Source organism: Meriones unguiculatus, chromosome 14 (assembly GCF_030254825.1).
Source record: "Meriones unguiculatus strain TT.TT164.6M chromosome 14, Bangor_MerUng_6.1, whole genome shotgun sequence".
In the NCBI taxonomy this organism is placed as follows: domain Eukaryota; kingdom Metazoa; phylum Chordata; class Mammalia; order Rodentia; family Muridae; genus Meriones; species Meriones unguiculatus.
The window spans coordinates 68,545,359-68,564,979 of NC_083361.1; the positions used below are offsets into that span (position 1 = coordinate 68,545,359).

The 19,621-nt window shown below is 56.0% G+C and overlaps 1 protein-coding gene across 1 annotated transcript; it reads right to left on the bottom strand.

The window, feature by feature from the left end:
• Positions 1-849: 849 nt before the first annotated feature.
• Positions 850-13,449, bottom strand: Furin (furin, paired basic amino acid cleaving enzyme). The gene is made up of 16 exons (XM_021645278.2): positions 13,141-13,449; positions 9,846-10,182; positions 9,369-9,467; positions 9,157-9,252; positions 8,370-8,498; positions 8,181-8,257; positions 7,493-7,581; positions 6,859-7,031; positions 5,093-5,305; positions 4,554-4,654; positions 4,358-4,461; positions 4,157-4,274; positions 3,871-4,050; positions 3,394-3,518; positions 3,186-3,296; positions 850-2,962 (listed from the first exon to the last, which is right to left on the bottom strand). Exons 2-16 carry the CDS (start codon positions 10,020-10,022, stop codon positions 2,370-2,372), a joined length of 2,385 nt encoding a protein of 794 aa, XP_021500953.2. The 5' UTR covers positions 10,023-10,182; positions 13,141-13,449; the 3' UTR covers positions 850-2,369.
• Positions 13,450-19,621: the final 6,172 nt, after the last annotated feature.

The following is a 19,621-nucleotide window of genomic DNA, read 5'->3' on the forward strand; positions in this document are numbered from 1 at the left end:
GGGTAAAACTGCTGTGTGCATTCCTCTAAGGTGGACTCAGGCTCCCCCAAACACATAGTCCTAGTTTTCTATTTGTCTTTTTTCTTTCTTTTTTTGAGAAAGGGTCTCTGAATGCAGTCCTGTCTGCCATGGAGCTGGCTGTGTAGACCAGGCTGGCCTTGAACTAAGAGATCCTGGCTCTGCTTCCCAAGTGCAGGGGGTAAAGGTAAGCATGCCTGTCTGTGACGAACACCATAAGCAAAAGCAACTTGGGGAGGAAAGGGTTTATCTGATTTACGGATTAGAGTCCACTATTAAGGGAAGTCAGGGCGGGGGCTTAAACAGGAGCCATGGGAGAGCACTGCTTACTGGCTTGCTCAGTTTGCTTTCATGTCCACCCCAGGACCCTTGCCCAGCGTGCTGGGCCTTTCCACACCAGCCATTATCAGCACAGTGCTCCGCAGACTTGCACACAGGCCAATCTGATGGAGGCAATATTTCACCTGAAGCTCCTCTTCCCAGGTGATACTAGCTTGTGTCGAGATGACAAAACAAAAACAAAACAAGAAACCTCAAGCAGCACCCAAGTCCCCTCAGTTGTTTCAGGCTCCCTAGTCCTCAGCTCTGGGTCACTTCCCTTAGCCCACCCTCTAGGCTTGTGTCCAGCTGCTGAGCTCTTGCCCAGGAAGGTGGTACAGCTGCTCAGCACAGGAGAACCTGGCCTCCTTGGGCACATTTCCGCGTTCTGACTTAAGCCTCTCTGTAGGCAGTCAAGACACCACTAAGCCAAACGGGGCCCCAGGTCCTACCCCTGCCCCAGCTGAACAGAGTAAAGGGTCCCAAGAAGAGCAAGCACACGGGAGACCAGGCTTCGTTTGCATAGTCTGCACGTTTAATCACTTTAAAACCTCTAACATTATCTCGTGTCCATTAAATAGAACCAACAATGCCAGGCCCATTTAAATTACAAGGAAAAAAAAAATCACTGTGCACCAACCCAGCAACTTACAAAACCAGCCTGGATGGCCTCGAGGGGCGGGCAGGAGAGCAAGGGGCACCCCTGGGCAGGCAGGCAGGGTACCAGGAAGGGCTAGGGAAAAGAAAAAAAAAAGGGGGGTTTCTCAGGTGGGAGGGGACTGATTGTCCTAATGGGAGGGGTGCAAAAGGCACATCAGAAGAGGGGGTTTGGGGGACATCATAGGCCAATGCTTTCTCTACCAGGGCACAGTGTTAGAAAGGGCTTGGTGCCGCCACCTGCCCACCCCCTGGCACTTGGAGAGCCAGCGACCCATAAGCCCTTGGCACAACCCCATTTGAAACAGATGATGTCAGCCTACCCCTCCCACCATGACCCCCTTTCCTAGAGCCCACCTGGCCAGCCTGCCTCTTCAGGCCTTGGGGCTTATTCCCTATGCCTCAGCAATATGCTGCAGGCCCCTATGACTGGGGGCTAGGCAGCCACGGGAAGGGCAGGGTGGACATGGGTGTGAGGAGGTGAATGGTCCAGCTGCAACCCCCATTAAAAATACAAAAAAAAAAAAAAAAAAAAATCAGCATCTAAAGTGAATAATCACAAAGTGAAAATATATCCTCAAACAGCTCCTGAGATCCCCACAGGGGAAAGCAGCATCGGGTGGGGGGGAGGAGCCGGCTGGGCTACCGTTCCTCCCCACCTCACCCAGGGGCTCCGGGACTGAGGGTGCGAACAACCCAGGCAGCCCCGGGCTCAGAAAACAGGGCCCTGGTGGAGGGGGTGCCACAGAGAGGAGAGTCAGGGCACCAGCGTAAGGCCCCCAGAGCTGCAGCCTGGCCTGTGCCGACCTAGCTCGGCCTGGCTACAAGCCGAGGAGGAGGCCTGGAGTGCAGAGGCAGGCTGACAGCATGTAAGTGTGGGCACACCGGAAAGTGCCTGCTTTGCTTTGGTCCCTTCCTATGACTACAGCTTCTGCAGAGGCTCATCCGTGAGCCAGAGAGGGTCAGGGGATGCAAAAGCCCTTGGAGAGGTGGCTGCTTTCTTCAAGTACCTCCTAGCCAGCCTCCCTGTTGCCTGGATGGGTACCATTATTGCTTTCTGAGGGGCAGGAAAGGGGCAGGACTGCAGCCTGGTCAGGGACCCAGAGAAAGGCTGCCCCTCTTTGCTCGGCAGGAACTCTGGCTGGGCGCAGAAGCCGCCCTCACGCCTTTCTCCACACGGACAGTTAGCAGGGGGTGAGCTCCTGGGGTCCCACCTCGGGCAAACAGGTAGGCCCAAGGGTGGGGTAGGAAGCAGTCTCTGCCCCTCTCACCTCCCAGCTAGGGTCCAAAACCCAGTCCCAAGATAAAAAAATACTTTGGTGAATTAAAAAGTGCCCGAGGAAGGGATCAATCTGACGGGGTGGGCAGTGGGCTCGTCAAAGGGCGCTCTGGTCTTTGATAAAGGCGGTCCTCTCGCCCCGGCCCTCATCCTCTTCGGAGTCAGATGGGCACTCCTCCTGCCAGGCTTCATGGGGCAGCCCCTGGTAGGAGACGAGTCCTCGGTCCATGGTGTAGACTTTCAATCTCCGGAAGCTAAAGCCCGAGCGCCGCTGCAGGAACAGGAAGACGGTGCCAAAGACCAGCAGGAAGCCGATGCAGCTGAGGACGGCCACTAACTCGGGGAGATGGGAGAGCAGCAGCCCGGCCTGCAACCGGGGCTCCACGTCCACCTCCGGAGGCGGTGCGGGAGGCGGCTGCTGAGGGCGAGACTCGCGGCTGCTCTGGCTCTGCCTGGAGCAGGTCTGCTCCACAGGGTCCAGGGAGGCATGGCTGGGGCAGCTGAGGCAGTCTGTGGGAGCTGGGCCCTGGCACGTGGCACATGAGGCGTGACAGGGGATGCAGATACTGGCACGCATGATCTCCACATCATTCTCAGTGCTGTAGTGTGTATCGAGGACTTGGGGTGTGAAGCCTGGTGGGCAGTGCTGGACACAGCTTTTCTGGTGCAGTGAGAAGCCTTCTTCGCACACTGTCGGCAGGAGAGGAGGGAGAGCATTAGTCAAGTGGACTGTGGCCTCTAAGCCACTGAGCTCTCCACCCAAGGTCCATGGTGGCCCCACAGACCTACAGACCAAGGCAGTCCCCAGGAGCCCCCTTTCTTTAGCTGTCTCTATTTTCCCTGTCCCCTCTGACTCCACTGTTCCAATCCCATTCCCCACGCTGTTCCCATCCTCCATCACACCCCTACTGACCCACGCAGGCCTGGCTGGACGTGAGGGTCTTGCAGCCACTACTTTCAGGAGGTGTAGAGGGCCCCTCAGAGGCCGTGCCGTACAGTACCAGAGTGAACTTGGTCAGCGTCCCTATTCCAGAGTTGGTAAGAGAAAAGGTTAAGGGTGTGAGCACCCTTGGTGCCCACCAGCTCTCTTCCCATCCCCCACCCTCCAGTGCCTCCAGTACCATAGTTGTTGGCCTCGCTGGTGTTTTCAATCTCTAGGACCCATTCACCAGAGGGGTCCTCATCCCAGGAATGAGTTGTCATGAAAGCCCAGTCATTAAACCCATCAGCAGAGTAGTCGTGAGGTCTGGAGGAAGAGAGTTCCATATAGCCATCTGAGGCTTTAGAGGGACCTAGGTCAGGGGACACCTGGCCTGGGACATATGGGACATATGCCATTCTTCCCAGGTGGCAACCTGCTAGACTAGAAATGCCTCTCAGGAAGGCTGTCTTCCGGATGTTCTTCAACAGGACACTCTTTCACAACGGGGCACACACAGGGGGCTTGACAAATGGGTCTAAGCCAAGGATTCCTGTGATGAGGTAGTCCCAAAGGACACGGCTGTCCCTCCCCAAGTGTTACCGAGGGTTGCTAGAGTCTGGGGATAAATGGGGGAATCAACTAGGAAATGCAAGGGAGCAGGGAATATGGTGGGCACCTGGCAGCCAACAGGGTGGAGCGGGTGCCCATGGGGCTGACGAGGTGGATAGCCAGGTCACCACGGCGATTGTAAGACAGGGTGAGCCGTGCCTGAGCATGTTCCAGACGGGTGATGTGGTTGGGCTCGCCAAGGCACGCCGTCACAGACTTGCGCACCTCTAGCCGTTTGCCAATGTCCCTGTGCAGAAAGCACCGTGGGATTAGGCAAGCCTGTAGTGACCAGTGGGCACTCCAGAGGCGCTCAAGCCCCATTTGTTCCCTCCCACTCAGGGTCCAATCTTTACTTAGGCTCCACCAGGATTTCAATGATGCACTTCCGCTGGGGGGCCACTGTTGTCCAGTTCTGGGCCAGGGCCACCATGGCACCGGCATCCAACAGCCCGTAGCCATACGAGTGGCTCACTGCGGAGGCAGGGAAGGGTCAGCAGGGAGGTGGGAGAGCCCCATCCCGGCTCCCAGCCGAAGCTCGGGTCAGCCTGCCTCACCTTTGCGGCCCACACCGTTGGTGGCCCAGTCATTGGCGTTGAGGTGGGCTGGCTTGGAGGTCTGGACCACCAGGTGCTGCATGTCCCGCCAAGTGAGGTTCTTACTGCAAAGGAGGGAGCGTCTGGGGGTCAGACCTTTTGGATCATCACTTGCCAGAACGCACTGGTGGGGACAGGCTGTTGCTTGCCCACTTACTTGGCCTCTAGAGTGAGAGCAATGATGCCAGCTGCCAAAGGAGCAGAAGCTGAGGTGCCTGTGTGAGATTCTGTGCACTTCTGCCTCAGGTCAGTTGTCACCTGCCAGGGAACAATGGTGTTGAGAACTTGATGGATATGGATGTTGGGAGGGGTGAAGAAGTCACCTGCCTGTCCTTCTGCCTGTAGGCCCCGGGCACCCCAGATGCTCTGGTGAATCAGTTAAGACACTTGGGTTCCAGCTCTGACCTTGCTAACATGCACAGCTGCTTCTAGGGCCAAGCTTCTCAAGGAATAAGGGGGGATCAATTAGAAGTTGAAGTACAAGACATGTTTTCAGGGAGAGTCTATACTTCTCAGGGGTTCCGAGATGGTTCTGCAGCCCTCAAGAGTCTGACGGGAACCCCTAGCTACAGTGCACATTCCACCGGGCCCAAGACACTCCTATCTAGCCACACAGGGGTGAGAGCAGAGGAGGCCTGATGGAGCCCTGAACAGCAAGAAGCCCGCCTCCCAGCCCCGGCCCCGGCCCCGACTCACGATCTGCTTCTCGTTCTGGTTGCCACTGCTGTAGGTGGTGGCCAGCGTGGAGGAGCAGGCCTCGCTGTACCACGGCACGTTGCCGAACTGCGTGGCGCTGCTGATGGACAGCGTGTAGATGCTGTTGGTGTAGCCGTCACAGTTGCAGCTGTCATGCTCCCGGCCCCCGTTCCCCGAGGCCCAGACAAAGATGGAGCCCAGGCCGCCACGACCCTGTGAACAGAGGGGGCCGAGGCTACTCAAGACGGGGAACGGGGTGGATGGAGGGCCAGGAGGTGCAGCAGGAAGATGCTACAGTGGACTGTGAAGATGGGAGTCTCCATCTCCAGGGATTCCCAAGTTCACTTCTAGGAGCCACCAAAAGATCCCTCATAGATCATTACGTACGCATATTAGGTCTGTGCACAAAATCAGACCAGGCTCACACCGAAATGCCTGGAGTGGTAATGCACACACAGGGAGTAACAGGTTCTTTTTATTTCTTTTTACCCCTGTTTCTTAAATTTATACGTAAAGGATTATTGTACGATACGTATTATGGTTATGCGTGCCGTGGCACCCACACAACCGTGTGGAGTTGGTTCTCTCCTTCCACATTGATACGTACACTGCGGCCTGAACGCAGGTCGCTAGGCCCGCGAGCAGATGACTCACCTGTGGAGCCACCTCCTTGACCCTGTCACTCCGTTTATTACTGTTGGTAGTGCTGAAATCAAACCCCTGGCCTGGGAGGTGGTGCTGCGGCAGAGGACCCGCCTAACATACGTGATGCCTGGATTCGCTACAACACTGCTAACCCTTGCCCCGGTTTAGAACTAAGTCAGGGCTAGAGAGGCAGCTCGGCAGGTAGAGGCGCCTGCGGCTCTGGCGGAAGACCCCGGCTGGGCTCTCAGCACCCTCCGGTGGCTCACAACCACACAGTAGCTGTTCCGAGGACTCCAACAGGAACACGTGTGGGGCACACACACGCTCGCCGTTAAAGCGATATACACATAAACATAAAGAAAATTAAGAAAAACCAGGACCTCAGAGGCACGCTTTCAGTCCCCAACTCCTTAATGTCTTAATAACACTTAGTTTCTTCTATTTAAATTTGTATTGTATTTGTATGAGTGCTTTGCTTGCATGTATGTACATGTACTACGTGTGTGTGTGTGTGTGTGTGTGTGTGTGTGTGTGGTGCCCTCTGAGGACAGAAGAGGGCATCAGATTCCTGGACTGGAGTTACTGATGGTTGTGAGCCGCCCTGTGGGTTCTGAGAACCACATCTAAGCCTTCTGCAAGAGCAGCCAGTGCTCTTAACCACTGGGACATTTCTCCAGCCTCTATAAAATTTAATTTTACCAGTTTTGTCAAGATTAAAATGAAACACAAGAGTCAGGCATGATGGTGCACACCTGTAACCCCGACAGTTGGGATGCTGAGGCAGTAGAATCATGAGTCCAAGGCTAGCCCGGGTTGCATGGTAAGTGCTGGACCAGTCTAAGCTATAAGGAAGACCCTGTCTCAAAAACAAAACAAGGTCTGGGCCATGGTGGTAAACAACTTTAATCCCAGCACCTGGCAGGCAGAGGCAGGCAGATCTGAGTTCAAGGCCAGCCTGGTCTACAGAGTGAGTTCCAGGACAGCTAGGGTCACATAGAGAAACCCTGTCTCAGAAAACTGGAGGAAAAAAAAAAAAACAAACAAACAAGGAAGAGAGCCATGGAAGAAAACAGAACTCAGCCAGCCTTATTTCCAGGGCTCGGCCAGGACCCCCACTTTACCTGGCTAACTCCCCGAAAGAAGGCCTCCTCCGCGAGCCGGGCCGGCCCGTCCACAGTCTTGCCGTCGTCCTCAGGGCCCCAGCTGGCGCTGTAGATGTGGATGTGGTTGGGGTTCAAGCCCAGCGAACGTGCCTCCACTGCATCAGTCACCTCGCCATCCAACATTCGCACCCCTGGCCGCAGAGGGGGGTGGGAAAAGGGATGCTGCCTGGGTCCAGCCGCCAGGGGCACCCGTAGGCACAGGCCCAGCCTGAACCCCAGGGAGGAGCAAGAGAGAGGAGAGGCCAGTGCTGGGAAACCCAAAGCCCCTTATCTACTGTCTACCACTGCTGTTCAAGAACAGGACCCAAAGAGGAGGATTCCCCAAGCCACACTTTCCTCACTAAGCGGAGACTTGGGCCTCAGAGGAGGAGCGAAGGTCGTGCTGTGACGTAGGGAGATTTCTGCCAGAAGGCCCCACCCCACCCTGCCATGCTACCAGCACTGGGATTCCGGCGTTTCCTTTTGCTAAGAACCTCCGTAGACTAGCATGCTGCCAAAGGATCCACCGTGGAAGGTGGTGAGTGGGCAGAAAAACTTCCGAGAGAGATCCCTCCCACCTTCAATGCGGACGCATGGCCAAGTTCATACCCACCTCCAATCCGGGCGTTGTAAGCTACACCCACACCACAGACACCATTGTTGGCCACCGCTGCCACTTCACCTGCGCACCGAGTACCGTGCCTGCCGGGAGCGAGGACACAGCATTGCAGGGGTGAGGGCACAGCAGCGGCTGGAGGAAGGCGAAGGGCCAGAACCTTGAGCCACAGCCGTCACCCCACTGTGTACACGGCACTTCTCTGTGGGGCCTGGAGCCCTCCCTGCTCTGACCAAAACCTCCCCTGGATCCGGGTGCGATGGCACATGCCTATAACTGTGAAGATAGCAGCGGCTCTCTGCGTGAGGCCAGCCTGGTCTACACAGCAAATTCCAGGACAGGGTTACATATGGAAACCATATCTCGAAAAACCAAGCCAGAACTCCCTTTGGGGACCAGGACTATACACAAAGACTTCAGCTGTGTGGTTTCGATGCTGTTTTCTTGAGAGAAGGTCTCACTACGCAGCCTGGCTGGCAGGGAGCTCTCTATGTAGACCAGGACTCAGACTCACAGAGATCTGCCAACCTCTCCCTCCCAAGTGCTGGGATCAAAGGGGAATGCCACCATGCCCAGAAAGACGTCAGTTTTTAGGTGGGACATGTGACACTCAGACTCACCCTTATGTTCTTGATGGATAAGAGAGGGGAGGAGGCTCAGAGACCAGGAACATAGCATTTCTCACCTGTTGTCGTTCATCTGTGTATACCGAGGCTGTGGGTCAGGGTCCTGGTCATTGACATCAAAACTGGCTCCAGGATCCTGGTAAGAACATGGCATCATCAGGAGCTCCTCCTAACCACGCTGCCATCACAGGACAGTCCCTAGGGGCCCCTCCCCAGGGGTCACTACTGCCACTCTCCTCGCTCCTCACATAATTGCCTGCCAAGTCAGGATGGTTCTTCTCGATGCCGTCGTCCAGGATGGAGACCACGATGCCATGCCCCGTGAAGCCCTGGGCCCAGGCTTCCTTCACATTCAGGTCTCGCTGAGTGACACCAGACTGCAGAGACGACCAGCCCATTACCAGAGATGCTTGGTTGTTATCTCAGAGAGCTTAGTCCACCTCAAAACCTCTATCTACACCCACCCCAGCTCTTGAAATGCCACTCCTGGAGACTGGAGGGATGGCTGGGAGGTTAAGAGCACTGGCTGTTTTCCAAAGGACCCAGGTTCAATTCCCAGCACCTACATGGTAGCTCACAATGGTCTGTAACTCCAGTTCCAGGAGATCTGACACCCTCAACACACACATACAAGCAGGCCGAACAACAATGTATGTAAAATAAAAATGAATAAGTCATTAAAAAACGCCACTCCTGGGTTCTCCTGGAAATATACAGATTCTGGGGAGGCAGGAGGTGCTACAACAGTGGTTTTCAACCTGTGGGTCGAGACCCCCTCACCAACCCTCTATCTCTAAGAGTATTTACATTACAATTCTTAACAGTCACAAAATTACAGTAATGAAGTAGCAACAAAATAATTGTATGGTTGGGGTGACCACAACATGAGGAACTGTATTAAAGGGCTGCAGCATTAGGAAGGTTGAGAACTGCCGGGCTTGAGGCAGAAATAAGAGGAGGAAAGAATTAGAGAAGCCTCATCCACTCACAGGACCTCACAGTGGACGGGAAGAGGACAGAGCCCAAGGAGCATACCAGGTACCACTGCTGGGGGAACTTGGGGTCCGTGGGCTCCTGATACACATCCCTCTTGGTCCTTCGCTTTGCTACCTGCTGCTCCAGCCACTTCACCTAGGCAGGAGAGAAAGATGACACGGGGGTGTGGGGGGTGGGGGTGGGGGGTGCAGAGTGGGAGAAGGCTCAGAACAGAAGGGGGTGGCAGCCAGAAGGGCCAGGGCCACACTTACTTGAGGCTCCCTCTGCAGCCGGCTGTGCCGCAGGCGGTGAGGCGACAGGGACCGCTTTGTCACTGCTCTATGCCAGAAGTGGTAATAGTCACCAAAGATCTGCAATAAAGCAGTGATACTGAGATGGGCCTTCCATCTGCTGGTCCCTGGAGGAGGCAGAGCTGGGGGTGGACAGCGCTGCTGGGAGGCTCACAAAGGCGGCAGTTGGGGAGGGGGGCATCTGTTCCCTGCTCAGGACCCACGAGAACATGCAGGGGATAGAGAGGCACAGCGTCGTTGGGATTGCTGGTTTTTCTAAACAACTGTGATGAAAGCTCACACACAGGACAATGCCCCTCAAAACCTGCCTCTTGCCCACATGCCCTGCAAGACAAGCTCAACTATTTCTGCTTTGTGGTACAAGAGCCTCTGCCCTCACTCTCCCCACCACCAGGTAATGTCCTGAAGTTACACCAATAGGCCACGTAAGAAACCTACCTGGCCCAGGTTGTGAAACCCATGTTTCCGGGCCACGCTATCAGCCACAGCTGGGCCTCCCGAGATGTGCACAGCCCACGTGTTGGTGAAGACTTTTTGGCCACGAGCATCAGCTGCTAGCAGGACCAAGGCTCCTGCTGCTGCTACCACCCATAGCAACCAGGGCCTCAGCTCCATGGGGGGGCAGATCGCCGGGACCCCGGAGCTCCCGTCTCCCTGGCCTGGTCACAGGGCCTTGGCTGCCACGTGCCTGCTCACTGCCAGGGGCCCGGAGCTGACTGGCGGGGGCATGGGGCCGAGATGGGCAGGGCTGGTGGGGGCAGGATGAGGGCTGGCCCTGAGGAAACAAGAGGAAGAGAGGAAAAGAGTCAGCCCTTCTCAGTCACACACTGACCTTCCTGTTCTGAAGGCTTAGTCAGGGCCTAGAGGGCGTTTCAGGGGAGATGAGCAGACCGAACACCTGAGGGGCGGGGAGGACGGCTCAGAAGGAACTGTCATTGCTGCCCAGGCCTGAGAACCCGGGTCTGGAGTCCCAGGACCCACATAAGAAGGTAGGCTTGGCAGCCTGTGTCTATGACTCCAGCGCTGTAGGCAGGATGAGACAGAAGAATCCCTGGGGCTTGCTGGCTGGCTAACCTATCCAAGTCCACAAGCTCCAGGTTAGGTAAGAGACCCTGTCTCAAAACCAAACAGACAAACAAACAGCACTCTAAATCAGGACGGTGGTCAGGCCTGGAGAGACAGTAGTTAAGAACACACACACACACACACACACACACACACACACACACACACACACGCACGCTGCTGCAGCAGAGGACCAGAGTTCCCGTCCTAGCACCTGTATTGGATGGTTCACAACTGCTTGTAACTCCAGCCCCGAGGGCTCCAAGACCAGCCCTCCCTCCCCCCAACAGACAGACACAAACATGCAAACACACCGCGAACCTCCAAGTTGTCTCTGAAAGAAATCCAGCCCATACCCCTAAAGGTCTGCCAAACGGACACAAAGACTCCATCTCCCTTCACAAGCCTTTCTCCATCAAGAATACAATCAGGACTTGAGTCAGTTCAAATAAAAAACAAACAATAACCAAAGAAAGAAAGATACATTATAAAATGGCATGTACTCATGATTCCATTTTGTTTTCTTAAAACTGTACATGCATGTTTATACATAACCAAAACAAAATCTGGAAGGAGACACATTAAAATGTTAACAATGGCTCCTCGGAGATGGTGAGAGCTAGGAGTAGAAATTGTTACTTTCTCCATTGTGCTATTGTATGCTCTCATAATACCTAGGTATACTTCATGAAAGAATAAAATGTTGGCTCTTTAAAAAATGAACAGGGTCTACCCAGCTCGTTAGGGTGCCCTGGTGCAGCAAAAAGGTTAGCTGTAGGGTTATTTGAAAAGACTCGGTCCCTGGGAGGAAGGAGTGGGTGACTTGGGGTGGAGGCTGCAGAAGCATGCTCCGGGCAGGGAATCATTCCTGAGGCTTCGCCTCCCTTTAGGGCTGAGACCACAGCCATCTACAGAGGCAGGGCCCAAGGCTCTTTCCTGGGCATCTTTGCTACTGCTCTCCAGCCCTGCCTGGGTTGAGGAGCCAGAGCTACCCCCTGGCTTGTTCCAGGCCCACCATCTTGCGTAATCTGAGCTGGGCAGCCAGGGCAAACACTGGCTGCTGAGCCAGGAGCACCAAGGTGAGGCTGAATCAATAGTCCTGAGGGTTGTTTTCCCTCCTTCAGCAAACAGACAGCAAGACCTCTCCGCCTGGGGCCACATAACTGTCCCCAGAAGGGGCCCCTGACTAGCCACAAGCCAAGCTCCTGGGGAGGGTGGGAGCTAGGAGAGGTTCCAGTAGGCTGCTGGGGGTATCCTGTCTCAGTGCCAGGGCCCCATGTCCCTACCATTCCCATGGCCCAGCCCAAGAAGTGACCATTCAGCCAGACCATGAGATGAAGTTGCCTCAGCACACACTACCCTGGGAAGCTGGACAGATCTGGTAGCACTGGCAACAACTTGGCTCTCCAGAAGCTGCCCTGAGCTACAACAGGCCTCCCTAGCCGCTGCTGTCTCAACCCACAGGCTGAGGAGACTCCACACACAATCCTGGAGTATTTTCAGTTTACACCAAAATAACCTGACAGCTGATGGCAGGAGACATCCATGAGGCAGACTACACATCCGGAGGGCAGAGTCCAAAGGGCTCCAAAGACATGCCTGGGAGGTACAGCTAAATGCTCCCCCCACCCCCGATAAAGCCAGCATGCACGAACAATCAGGCGCCCCAGTGCTAAAGGGTAAAAGCTTAGAGGCAAAACCCACATGGATGCGGGACCTGTTTTCTTGTCACATCTAAAACCTGCTCAAAGCTCTGAGATCTACCTGCAGCTTCCAAATTATGGCTGGGTTGGTCTGGATCTAGCTCAGGTTCCAGCAAACTGGCGATAGGGCCACAGCTGCTTGGCGTTAAAGGTGATTAACCAACTACTTAATACCTAGCAGCACTCCAAAAAGCAAGCAACTGAGCTTCAGGCAAAATTGAACAGGACAGCCCCCCCCCATACACACACCAAGTGTCCCTACCTATGGATTTAGACATCAGACAGACCTACCTTACCATCAGACATAGAGGGAGGAACCCCCCCCCAAACACACACACACACACACAACCAAGAGCTGAGAACAATGAATGAACAGGCTTCTCCCCACCCCCATTCCAGACTCTGACTCACGCTCTGAGTCCCAGTTGTCTCAAAACCAGGAGGCTGGCTGTATTTCTAGCCTCTCTGGGTCAGCCTTGTCCAACACTGAGCTCTGGGCCTGCCTACAGGCTGAGCTCTGCTGCTGTTCCTGGCTGTTTTCTTGGGCAAAGCCTTTTTCCCCCCTCCCTAGGACCTGCCAACCGAGACAACCACCCCAGGCATCAAAACGCACGTAACTCCCCCCAACTCCCGCCCCAGGTGTGGCTGCTGTTTCCTGGGACCTGGAGGCCTGGCTGAGCCATTGCAGACCGCTGGAGAACCCAATCAGGTCCCTCTTTCCAGCAGAGATCCCAAGGCAGTTCCTGTTAAAGACACCCAGACGCTCCCATGAAATTCTAACTCCTACTCCCTGCCCAACTACTGTTCCCTCTGTGATCTCACCCAAGTCATTTCCTCCTTCTGGGCCTCAGTTTCCTTCGTGGTTAAAAACTATTAAGGCAGCGGCTTTCAAACTTTTTTTTTTTTAAGCCATCGAATCCTCTTTTTAAAAACACAAATTTCAGACAGAAGCCCAACGTACACACCTAATCTGCTCGACCACTCTGCTTTGCTGGGTCCACACCTGGCCAGCGGCCACAGGCCCTCCCTGGGCCACATCACCTGCGCTGCCTCGGTACTTCCCAAGTCAGAGGATCCCGGCGCTCCAGAGAGATGAAAGTCCGCTCCCCCACTGGCGCAAGAACCAGGGGCGGTGGGAAAGTAGGCGCTGACCAGCCTAGCGTCTGCCGTCAGACCTGTCTGGCAAGCAGGCCGCCCCTCGGCCGAGCCACCCGACGGGGGCAGCAGGGGCCTCGGCCAGGCCTCGGCAGGAGGCAGCCAGAGCCTCCCCACGCCGGCCTGCGCGTGCCCGCGAATCCCGCCCCCGACTGCTCCGGCCGCACAGGTGTGCGGGCCGACCGCGGACCCCGCGCCCTCCCAGGAGCGTGCCCCCCGGGGCCCAGGCCCCCGCCGCCGGGGCCACGGAGGACGGCGGGCGGGCGGGCGGGAGCACCCAGCGTCCGAGGACTGCCCGGGCCAGCCCGCCCTGCCGGCGTTTCCTGAGGTCAGAGGGCTCGCCCCGGCCCCAGCGGAAAAGTACCGGCGCGGGCCCAAGCCCCGCGCTCAGGTGGGCTGCGCGGCTCCCGTCCTCCCGCCGCGGCGGCCGGGAATCCGCGGCCAGAGCCCGGCGGCCGGCGAGGCCCGGGGCTGCGCCGCCCGGCTCCGCGCTCCCCAGCCCGCTCCGGGCCCGGCTCCCCGGCGCGCCGCCTCCCCGGCCCCGGGCCGCGCGCCCTCGCCGCTTACCCTGGGGAGCCGGGCGGGGAAACTTTTCCGGGCGAGCGGCGCGGCTGCTCGGGCACCCGTCGGCCGAGCACAGAGCCCGGCGGCGGGGGCCTGGCTCGGGCGGTCCCCGCGCCCGGCAGCGGCGTCACGGCGCGCAGGCGGGGAGGCGCGGCGGCGCGGCCTCGGCCCGGCCGGCGACCAGGGCACGGCTCGGCCTGGGCTCGGGCGCGGGCGGGGGCAGCGGCCCGGCCGCGGCGGCGCGGCTTGTTTACTCGGGCCGCTGTCACGGCGGCGGCGGCGGCGGCGGCGGCCCCGGCTCCTCCTCCTCCTCCTCCGCGCCGCGCCCCTCCCCCTCGCGGCGCCACCTCCGCGCTCCGCGGCCGCAGCCGCCCCGGCCCGTTCGCCGCCCGTGCCGGGCCGGCGTTCCGAGCGCCCCACGCGGCGGCCCCCGCGGCCTCGGGGCGCCCTGCCTGCAGCCGCCGGCGGGGCGGGTGGGGAGCGCGGTCCCTGCGCGCCACCTCCAGGCCCCTCCGGCCGCGCCGGGTTCGGCTCCCGGCCCCGCGAACTCCCGGGGCACACTGTCTGGGAGCCCGCGGGCGACGGGGCGAGGGAAGGGCCGGGAGCCGCGGGGAGCCCAGGCAGGCCCTGGCTCTCCCGCGGCCCCCGCTCCCGAGCCCCGAGCTTGGGGAGAGTCGCGGGAGGCGCCCTGGGATGGCTGACCTGTGGTAACTCCACTCCCAGGTCGGACCTCAGAGCGGCAGGGCAGCCCTTGAGCCTCCTCCTAGAGGAGTCACAGTTTTATTTGCTTCTGTAGAGACAGGTGGGCAAACAGAAATAGCCCACCCCCTTTTTTTGTTTGGTCTTTTTTTTTTTTTTTAATATATACCTTCCCCCTTCCATCCCACCCCACCCCCGCCCCACAACAACGGAGAGCCAGGCACCAGGCCAATGTGTTCCCACTATCTTCTCCTTATGTACATACTCTAATCCACATAATCCATTCAGGCTGACATTATTAATCCCACTTAACAGATAAGGAAACTGAGGCACACAAAGTTTAAATAATTTTCCTTAAATGACACAATTTTAGCAGGCCTCAGATTTGGCAGCGCGTCCCTCCGAGCTACTTACAATATACCAGCCGGAGCTCTTCCCTCCCTGGGTTCCTGCCCTAGAAAACGGCTGTGCTACTTGGCTGAGGTCAACATTCTGCTTGAGCTGAGAAAGAAGAGGGGAAACAGGCCAAGATCTTCCCGGGCTGGGTTGCTCCAAGGTGGCCAACGGCACATCCCTCCTTGCTCTCTGTGAGATAATCTCGGTATATAACCCTACCCCTTCCTTCCCTTGTGTCTTTAACACGGTTCCCGAAACAAGGGCTGCTAGGAGCTAGGCTGGGTCCTCGGCTGGCTGCGAATGTTAACTCTTGCCCCGCAAACCCCAGAAAGGTCATTCCTCCATACCTAGCTACCTTTCCTGTATCCTTGGGTTGTGTTTTTTTTTTTTTTCGGAGGATGGAATTTATTCCAGGGAGGTTAACTAGACTAAGGATCCAGGAGTGGTAGCAACTGCCTATACTCCCAGAACTGGGAGGCTGAGGCAGGAGAATGGCCACAAGTGTTAAGGCCAGCCAAGACGACATACCAAGACTTTGTCTCAGAACCCCCAAATAAGCACACACATATACACACACCCCTCGGAATATGTGTGTGTATTCCTAAAGCCATTCACGTGGAAGGTCATCCGGCAAGGCTGGCTTCAAATCCCCGTGGCACTGTTTTGCATTGTGCCAACCATAAATTCTCAGAGGCTCGATTTACCCCGCTGAAAATGGGAATGTGTTCGGACTTAATCGAATCTGTCATTATTGGAGCTTCCTTAAAAACACTGCAGACGTGGGGTCCCTAAAAGTTGAAAATAAGCCTGTAAGTCTTTCTCAGATTGGGGACTTCCCCTTAGAAGGAGCCAGGACCTACGGGGACCACTATGGGGTAGGCCCTAGGCGCGCCACGCCGTACACAGTTGGGAGAACAATACTCTTGCGGTGAGACTGAGTCAGGAAGTGAATCAGAGTTTTTCCTCGGGCTCTGAGCAACAGCACCCATTTAGGGGAATTAGGGACAAGGGAGTCCCCCATGCGCCTCGCCTCCCAGTTGTCCTGTGACCTAAAAGGAAGGTTACCCGAGAATGAAAGGCCCTGTGGTTTCACCCTTCCTTGGAGGCTGGCCAACATGAGTCTCTGTGGGTCTTTGGAGGGGAAAAACTAGCAAGGCTGCCCGGGAGCACAACCATTTCCTCTTGCCAGCCCTCCCCGCTGGTAATGCCTTGAGCAGGGAGCAGAACCTAGACAGTGCCTCTGAGCGGTGCCTCAGCAAGGGAGACCCAAGCAGGTGGGCAGCTGCCCTCCTCACCCACAGCTGCTGGCACTTTGTCCCTCTCCCATTTGGAAGGTCACATAGATTGCATTTGCAACAGTTCTGCTGACAAGAATCTGAAAGCCTTTTTCATCCTGGTTAGAGGGAGACTCTCTTTCCTCTCTGGAACTAGTCCCGCAGGCAGGTATTGGATTCTTTGTCATTCTTAGCATTGACCTGAAGCCTAAGCATCCAGGAAGTTCAGCTGCTTCATTTAGCACTCAGTTCCTGAGGTGAGTCCTCTCTGGCGGCAGTTCTATAGAACCCTTAGCACTCAAAGTGACTGGAGTGTAGAGAAGGAGAAGCAGGGCCGTCTGGATGGGGGTGGGGGGAGGCAGGGCCAGCCAGGTCTCTTTATCCTTAGATCTGGGGCTGATTCATACATAACCATTGAGAGAGCTTTAGTGCTGAAATCCAGCCAGTCCCCTTGTCCCCTTGGGAAGCTGTGGTAGCCTCTTTTTTTTTTTTTCAAACTTCTCCCCAGCCCGAGGCACCCAGAAGCCTTCAGGAGCATCCACCCTTGGTTTAAATCACCTTAATACACACATAGCATGTGTGTAAAGGGATGGGAGAGCGTTCTGCTTTCTTTTTTCTTATGTAAATGCTCAGGAATGTCTCCATAGCTCCTATAATACAATAATGAAAGCTCCAAGCCATGCAAAACCAAATAAAGCGAGCTCATACATCACCAGCGAGCTCCAGAGAAACCCAGATCCATCTCCACTGCCTCTACTTGCCTGCTGGCTGCGCGGGCCTCCTCAGTGAGCCTCTTGTCACAGCAGGCAGTAACTTTCCGGTTCTGGCTAAACCACTTTGGGAAAAAACCCTTTATAAGACAGGCCAACTGGTGTCTGTAGGTGGGGGGAGGAGCTTCCAAGCTACAAGTGATTTGATGGTGACATCTCTGGTCACGTTGGAACTGGATCCCAATCTGACCAGCCCTTCTCATTTTCTCGTTTATTGGGGTGGGTCTGCACTTACCTTTTACCGCGGGCTCTTCTGCACCCCAGTCACTTGATGGTTTAATGGCTTCCTCTGGCCAGCTGTATGTCTTCAGCCTCACCTTCCGTGCCAACGAGTGCTACCCACAATTAGGCACCTAATAAATGCTTTGGGGTGCAGCCCTGTTTGCCAGGCACCCGCTGAATACCTGCTGGGTGCTGGGCCCTGGTGCCTCAGCACACGTAGCTTAGGGCTTGTCCTTATGAGGCCAGAGTTGCCTCTGACCTGAGACCGGGCAGGATCCTTCACTCTTTACCTTTGTGACCTGGCTACTCCACCCGGCCGGCTGCTCTTCCTTCACCCTCCCATCCAGTCACCATCACTTGAGGCTGAGTTTTCCCGTCGTGGTCTTACACAGTTTCTCTGCTTCAACACTGTAAATGCCTTGGGCCAGCCAGGCCCCGTGGTGTGCACTGTCTGGGCACTGAAGAACACTGGCCACCTCTGGACTCCATACCAGATGCCACTCCCACAGACATCCCCACCCTCCCCCAGGTTCCTAGACTTTGTCAAACCCCTTGCAGTGACAGAAATCCCTCCCTGGGGAGAACGCCGATCCACAGCAAGCAATGGGAAGTTCACAGGGTGGAGCTGGATGTGCCAGTCTGGAGGCATTAGGAGTTGTCAGCCGGGAGCCCTACGTCCAGATGGCTCCCAAGCGCCGAGCCACTGTGTGTGTGTGTGTGTGGCGGTAGGACAGTGGGCCATTTAGCGTTCAGAGCCAAGGATGTTTCACGTGCTCATGACATCTGAGGACATCACTTTCCTAGTGTTAATAACAAGGTGAAGCAGGGATCACACTCTGTTGACTAAAGTGGGGAAATGGGTGAGACATCATGGAACCAGACATGCATTTATTTAGAAAGCAGATCTCTGGTTGCCTGGGGAAGTGAGCAGGGAGGGGTGGAAGGAAGCCGTAGTCATGACGGACACTTTCCTTATCTTGATTGTGGTGATATTTTCATGTGTCAAAACATACTAAGTTGTATACTGTACCACATCTATATATTCTGTCACACGTCAATAAAGCTGATTTTGGTTGTTTACAGTTTTAGTGCGTCACACACACTGTTCTGAAAATTCACTTATGGAGCAGCCTATTTCTTTAAACAAGTTACTGCAGTACTAAAAATAATAAACTAATGATTGGTGTGATGGTTACATTTATAACCCCAGTCCTCAGAGAGGCTTGGCTTGGGTTTGAGGCCAGCCTGGACTACATAGCAAGACCCTTCTAAAATAAAATTCACTCATATGATACATGTCTGTGATCCCAGCACTTGGGAGGCAGAGGCCAGCCTTAGCTACAACCAAGTTTGAGGTCAGCCTGGACTAATGAGACCTTCTGTCCAAAAAAAAGGGGGGGGGAGAGGGATAGGGAGGATAAGTTCAGCGCTGACCTAAGAGAGGGCAGAAGAAGGTAGAGAATGGCCAGCTGTCGGTCCTCCGGCTCAGGGAAGCTTAGTCCTGTCAGATGACATCAAGCAGACACGTCTGGAACAGCATTATCAGGGGCTTGGGAATAAAACAATGAATGTACTGTGGGTAGCCAAGAAAGAAACAGACGGCCCTGGAAATTATAGGTTCCTCCACCAGCTTTAATCCTTAAGCCAAACACTGCAAGGGGAAAAGTCGGCTAATACCTGGGGAAGGGCGGCGCTTTGTCCACATGGAAGGTACACCTGGGGAGCAGGGCTCAGAGCTCTGTGCCAGCCTGCTCCTCACAGGCTGCTGCCCGCCCGAGACGCTGCACCCAGCACACACGCCTGAGGGGCCCAGGAGAGAGGTCTGTGAGTGGCAGGCCCAGGGACCTCTGCTGGGGCATCAGGTACCACTGGAGACCCCAAGCTCCTCAGGAGCCCTGGGCACAGTAAAGGGTTCGTAAGCAGTTCATCTCTCAGGTTAGCCGTGGTAGTTGCTGTGATAAAGCACCCACCAAAAGCATCTCTGGGGAGGAAACAGTTTCCTGCTCAGGATGGCATTCTAGGCCCAACAGTGGACCGTCCTACTTAGGTTAGCCAATCCCACGGAGGCAATTCCTCATCTGAGGGCCCCTCTTCCCAGCCGTGTCAACCTGACAACTGACGCTGACCATGGCATTGACCGTGGCATCTGAGTACCTTCCGATGCCAGACTGCTTCCAGTGTCCCCGCTGTGAGAGGGAGACAGCGGACAGGGAGTCCAGATCACCGGGAGCCATCCAGAAGACAACAAAGGGGCTAGAGATGCAGCTCAGTGGTGGAGCGCTTGCCAGCACGTACAGGCCCCGGGTTTGATCTCCAGGACTTGCTGGCATTGCACTGCACACCTATAATCCCAGCACTCAGAGCAG

What these genes read in the sequence shown, in the direction of transcription:
- Furin (XM_021645278.2), bottom strand. Translation starts at nt 10,022, where the DNA reads ATGGAGCTGAGGCCCTGGTTGCTATGGGTGGTAGCAGCAGCAGGAGCC. An exon ending in GGTTTCACAACCTGGGCCAG is followed by an intron (nt 9,468 to 9,845) that starts GTAGGTTTCTTA and finishes GCTTTATTGCAG; the next exon opens with ATCTTTGGTGACTATTACCA. An exon ending in ACACAGATGAACGACAACAG is followed by an intron (nt 7,582 to 8,180) that starts GTGAGAAATGCT and finishes CGCTCCCGGCAG; the next exon opens with GCACGGTACTCGGTGCGCAG.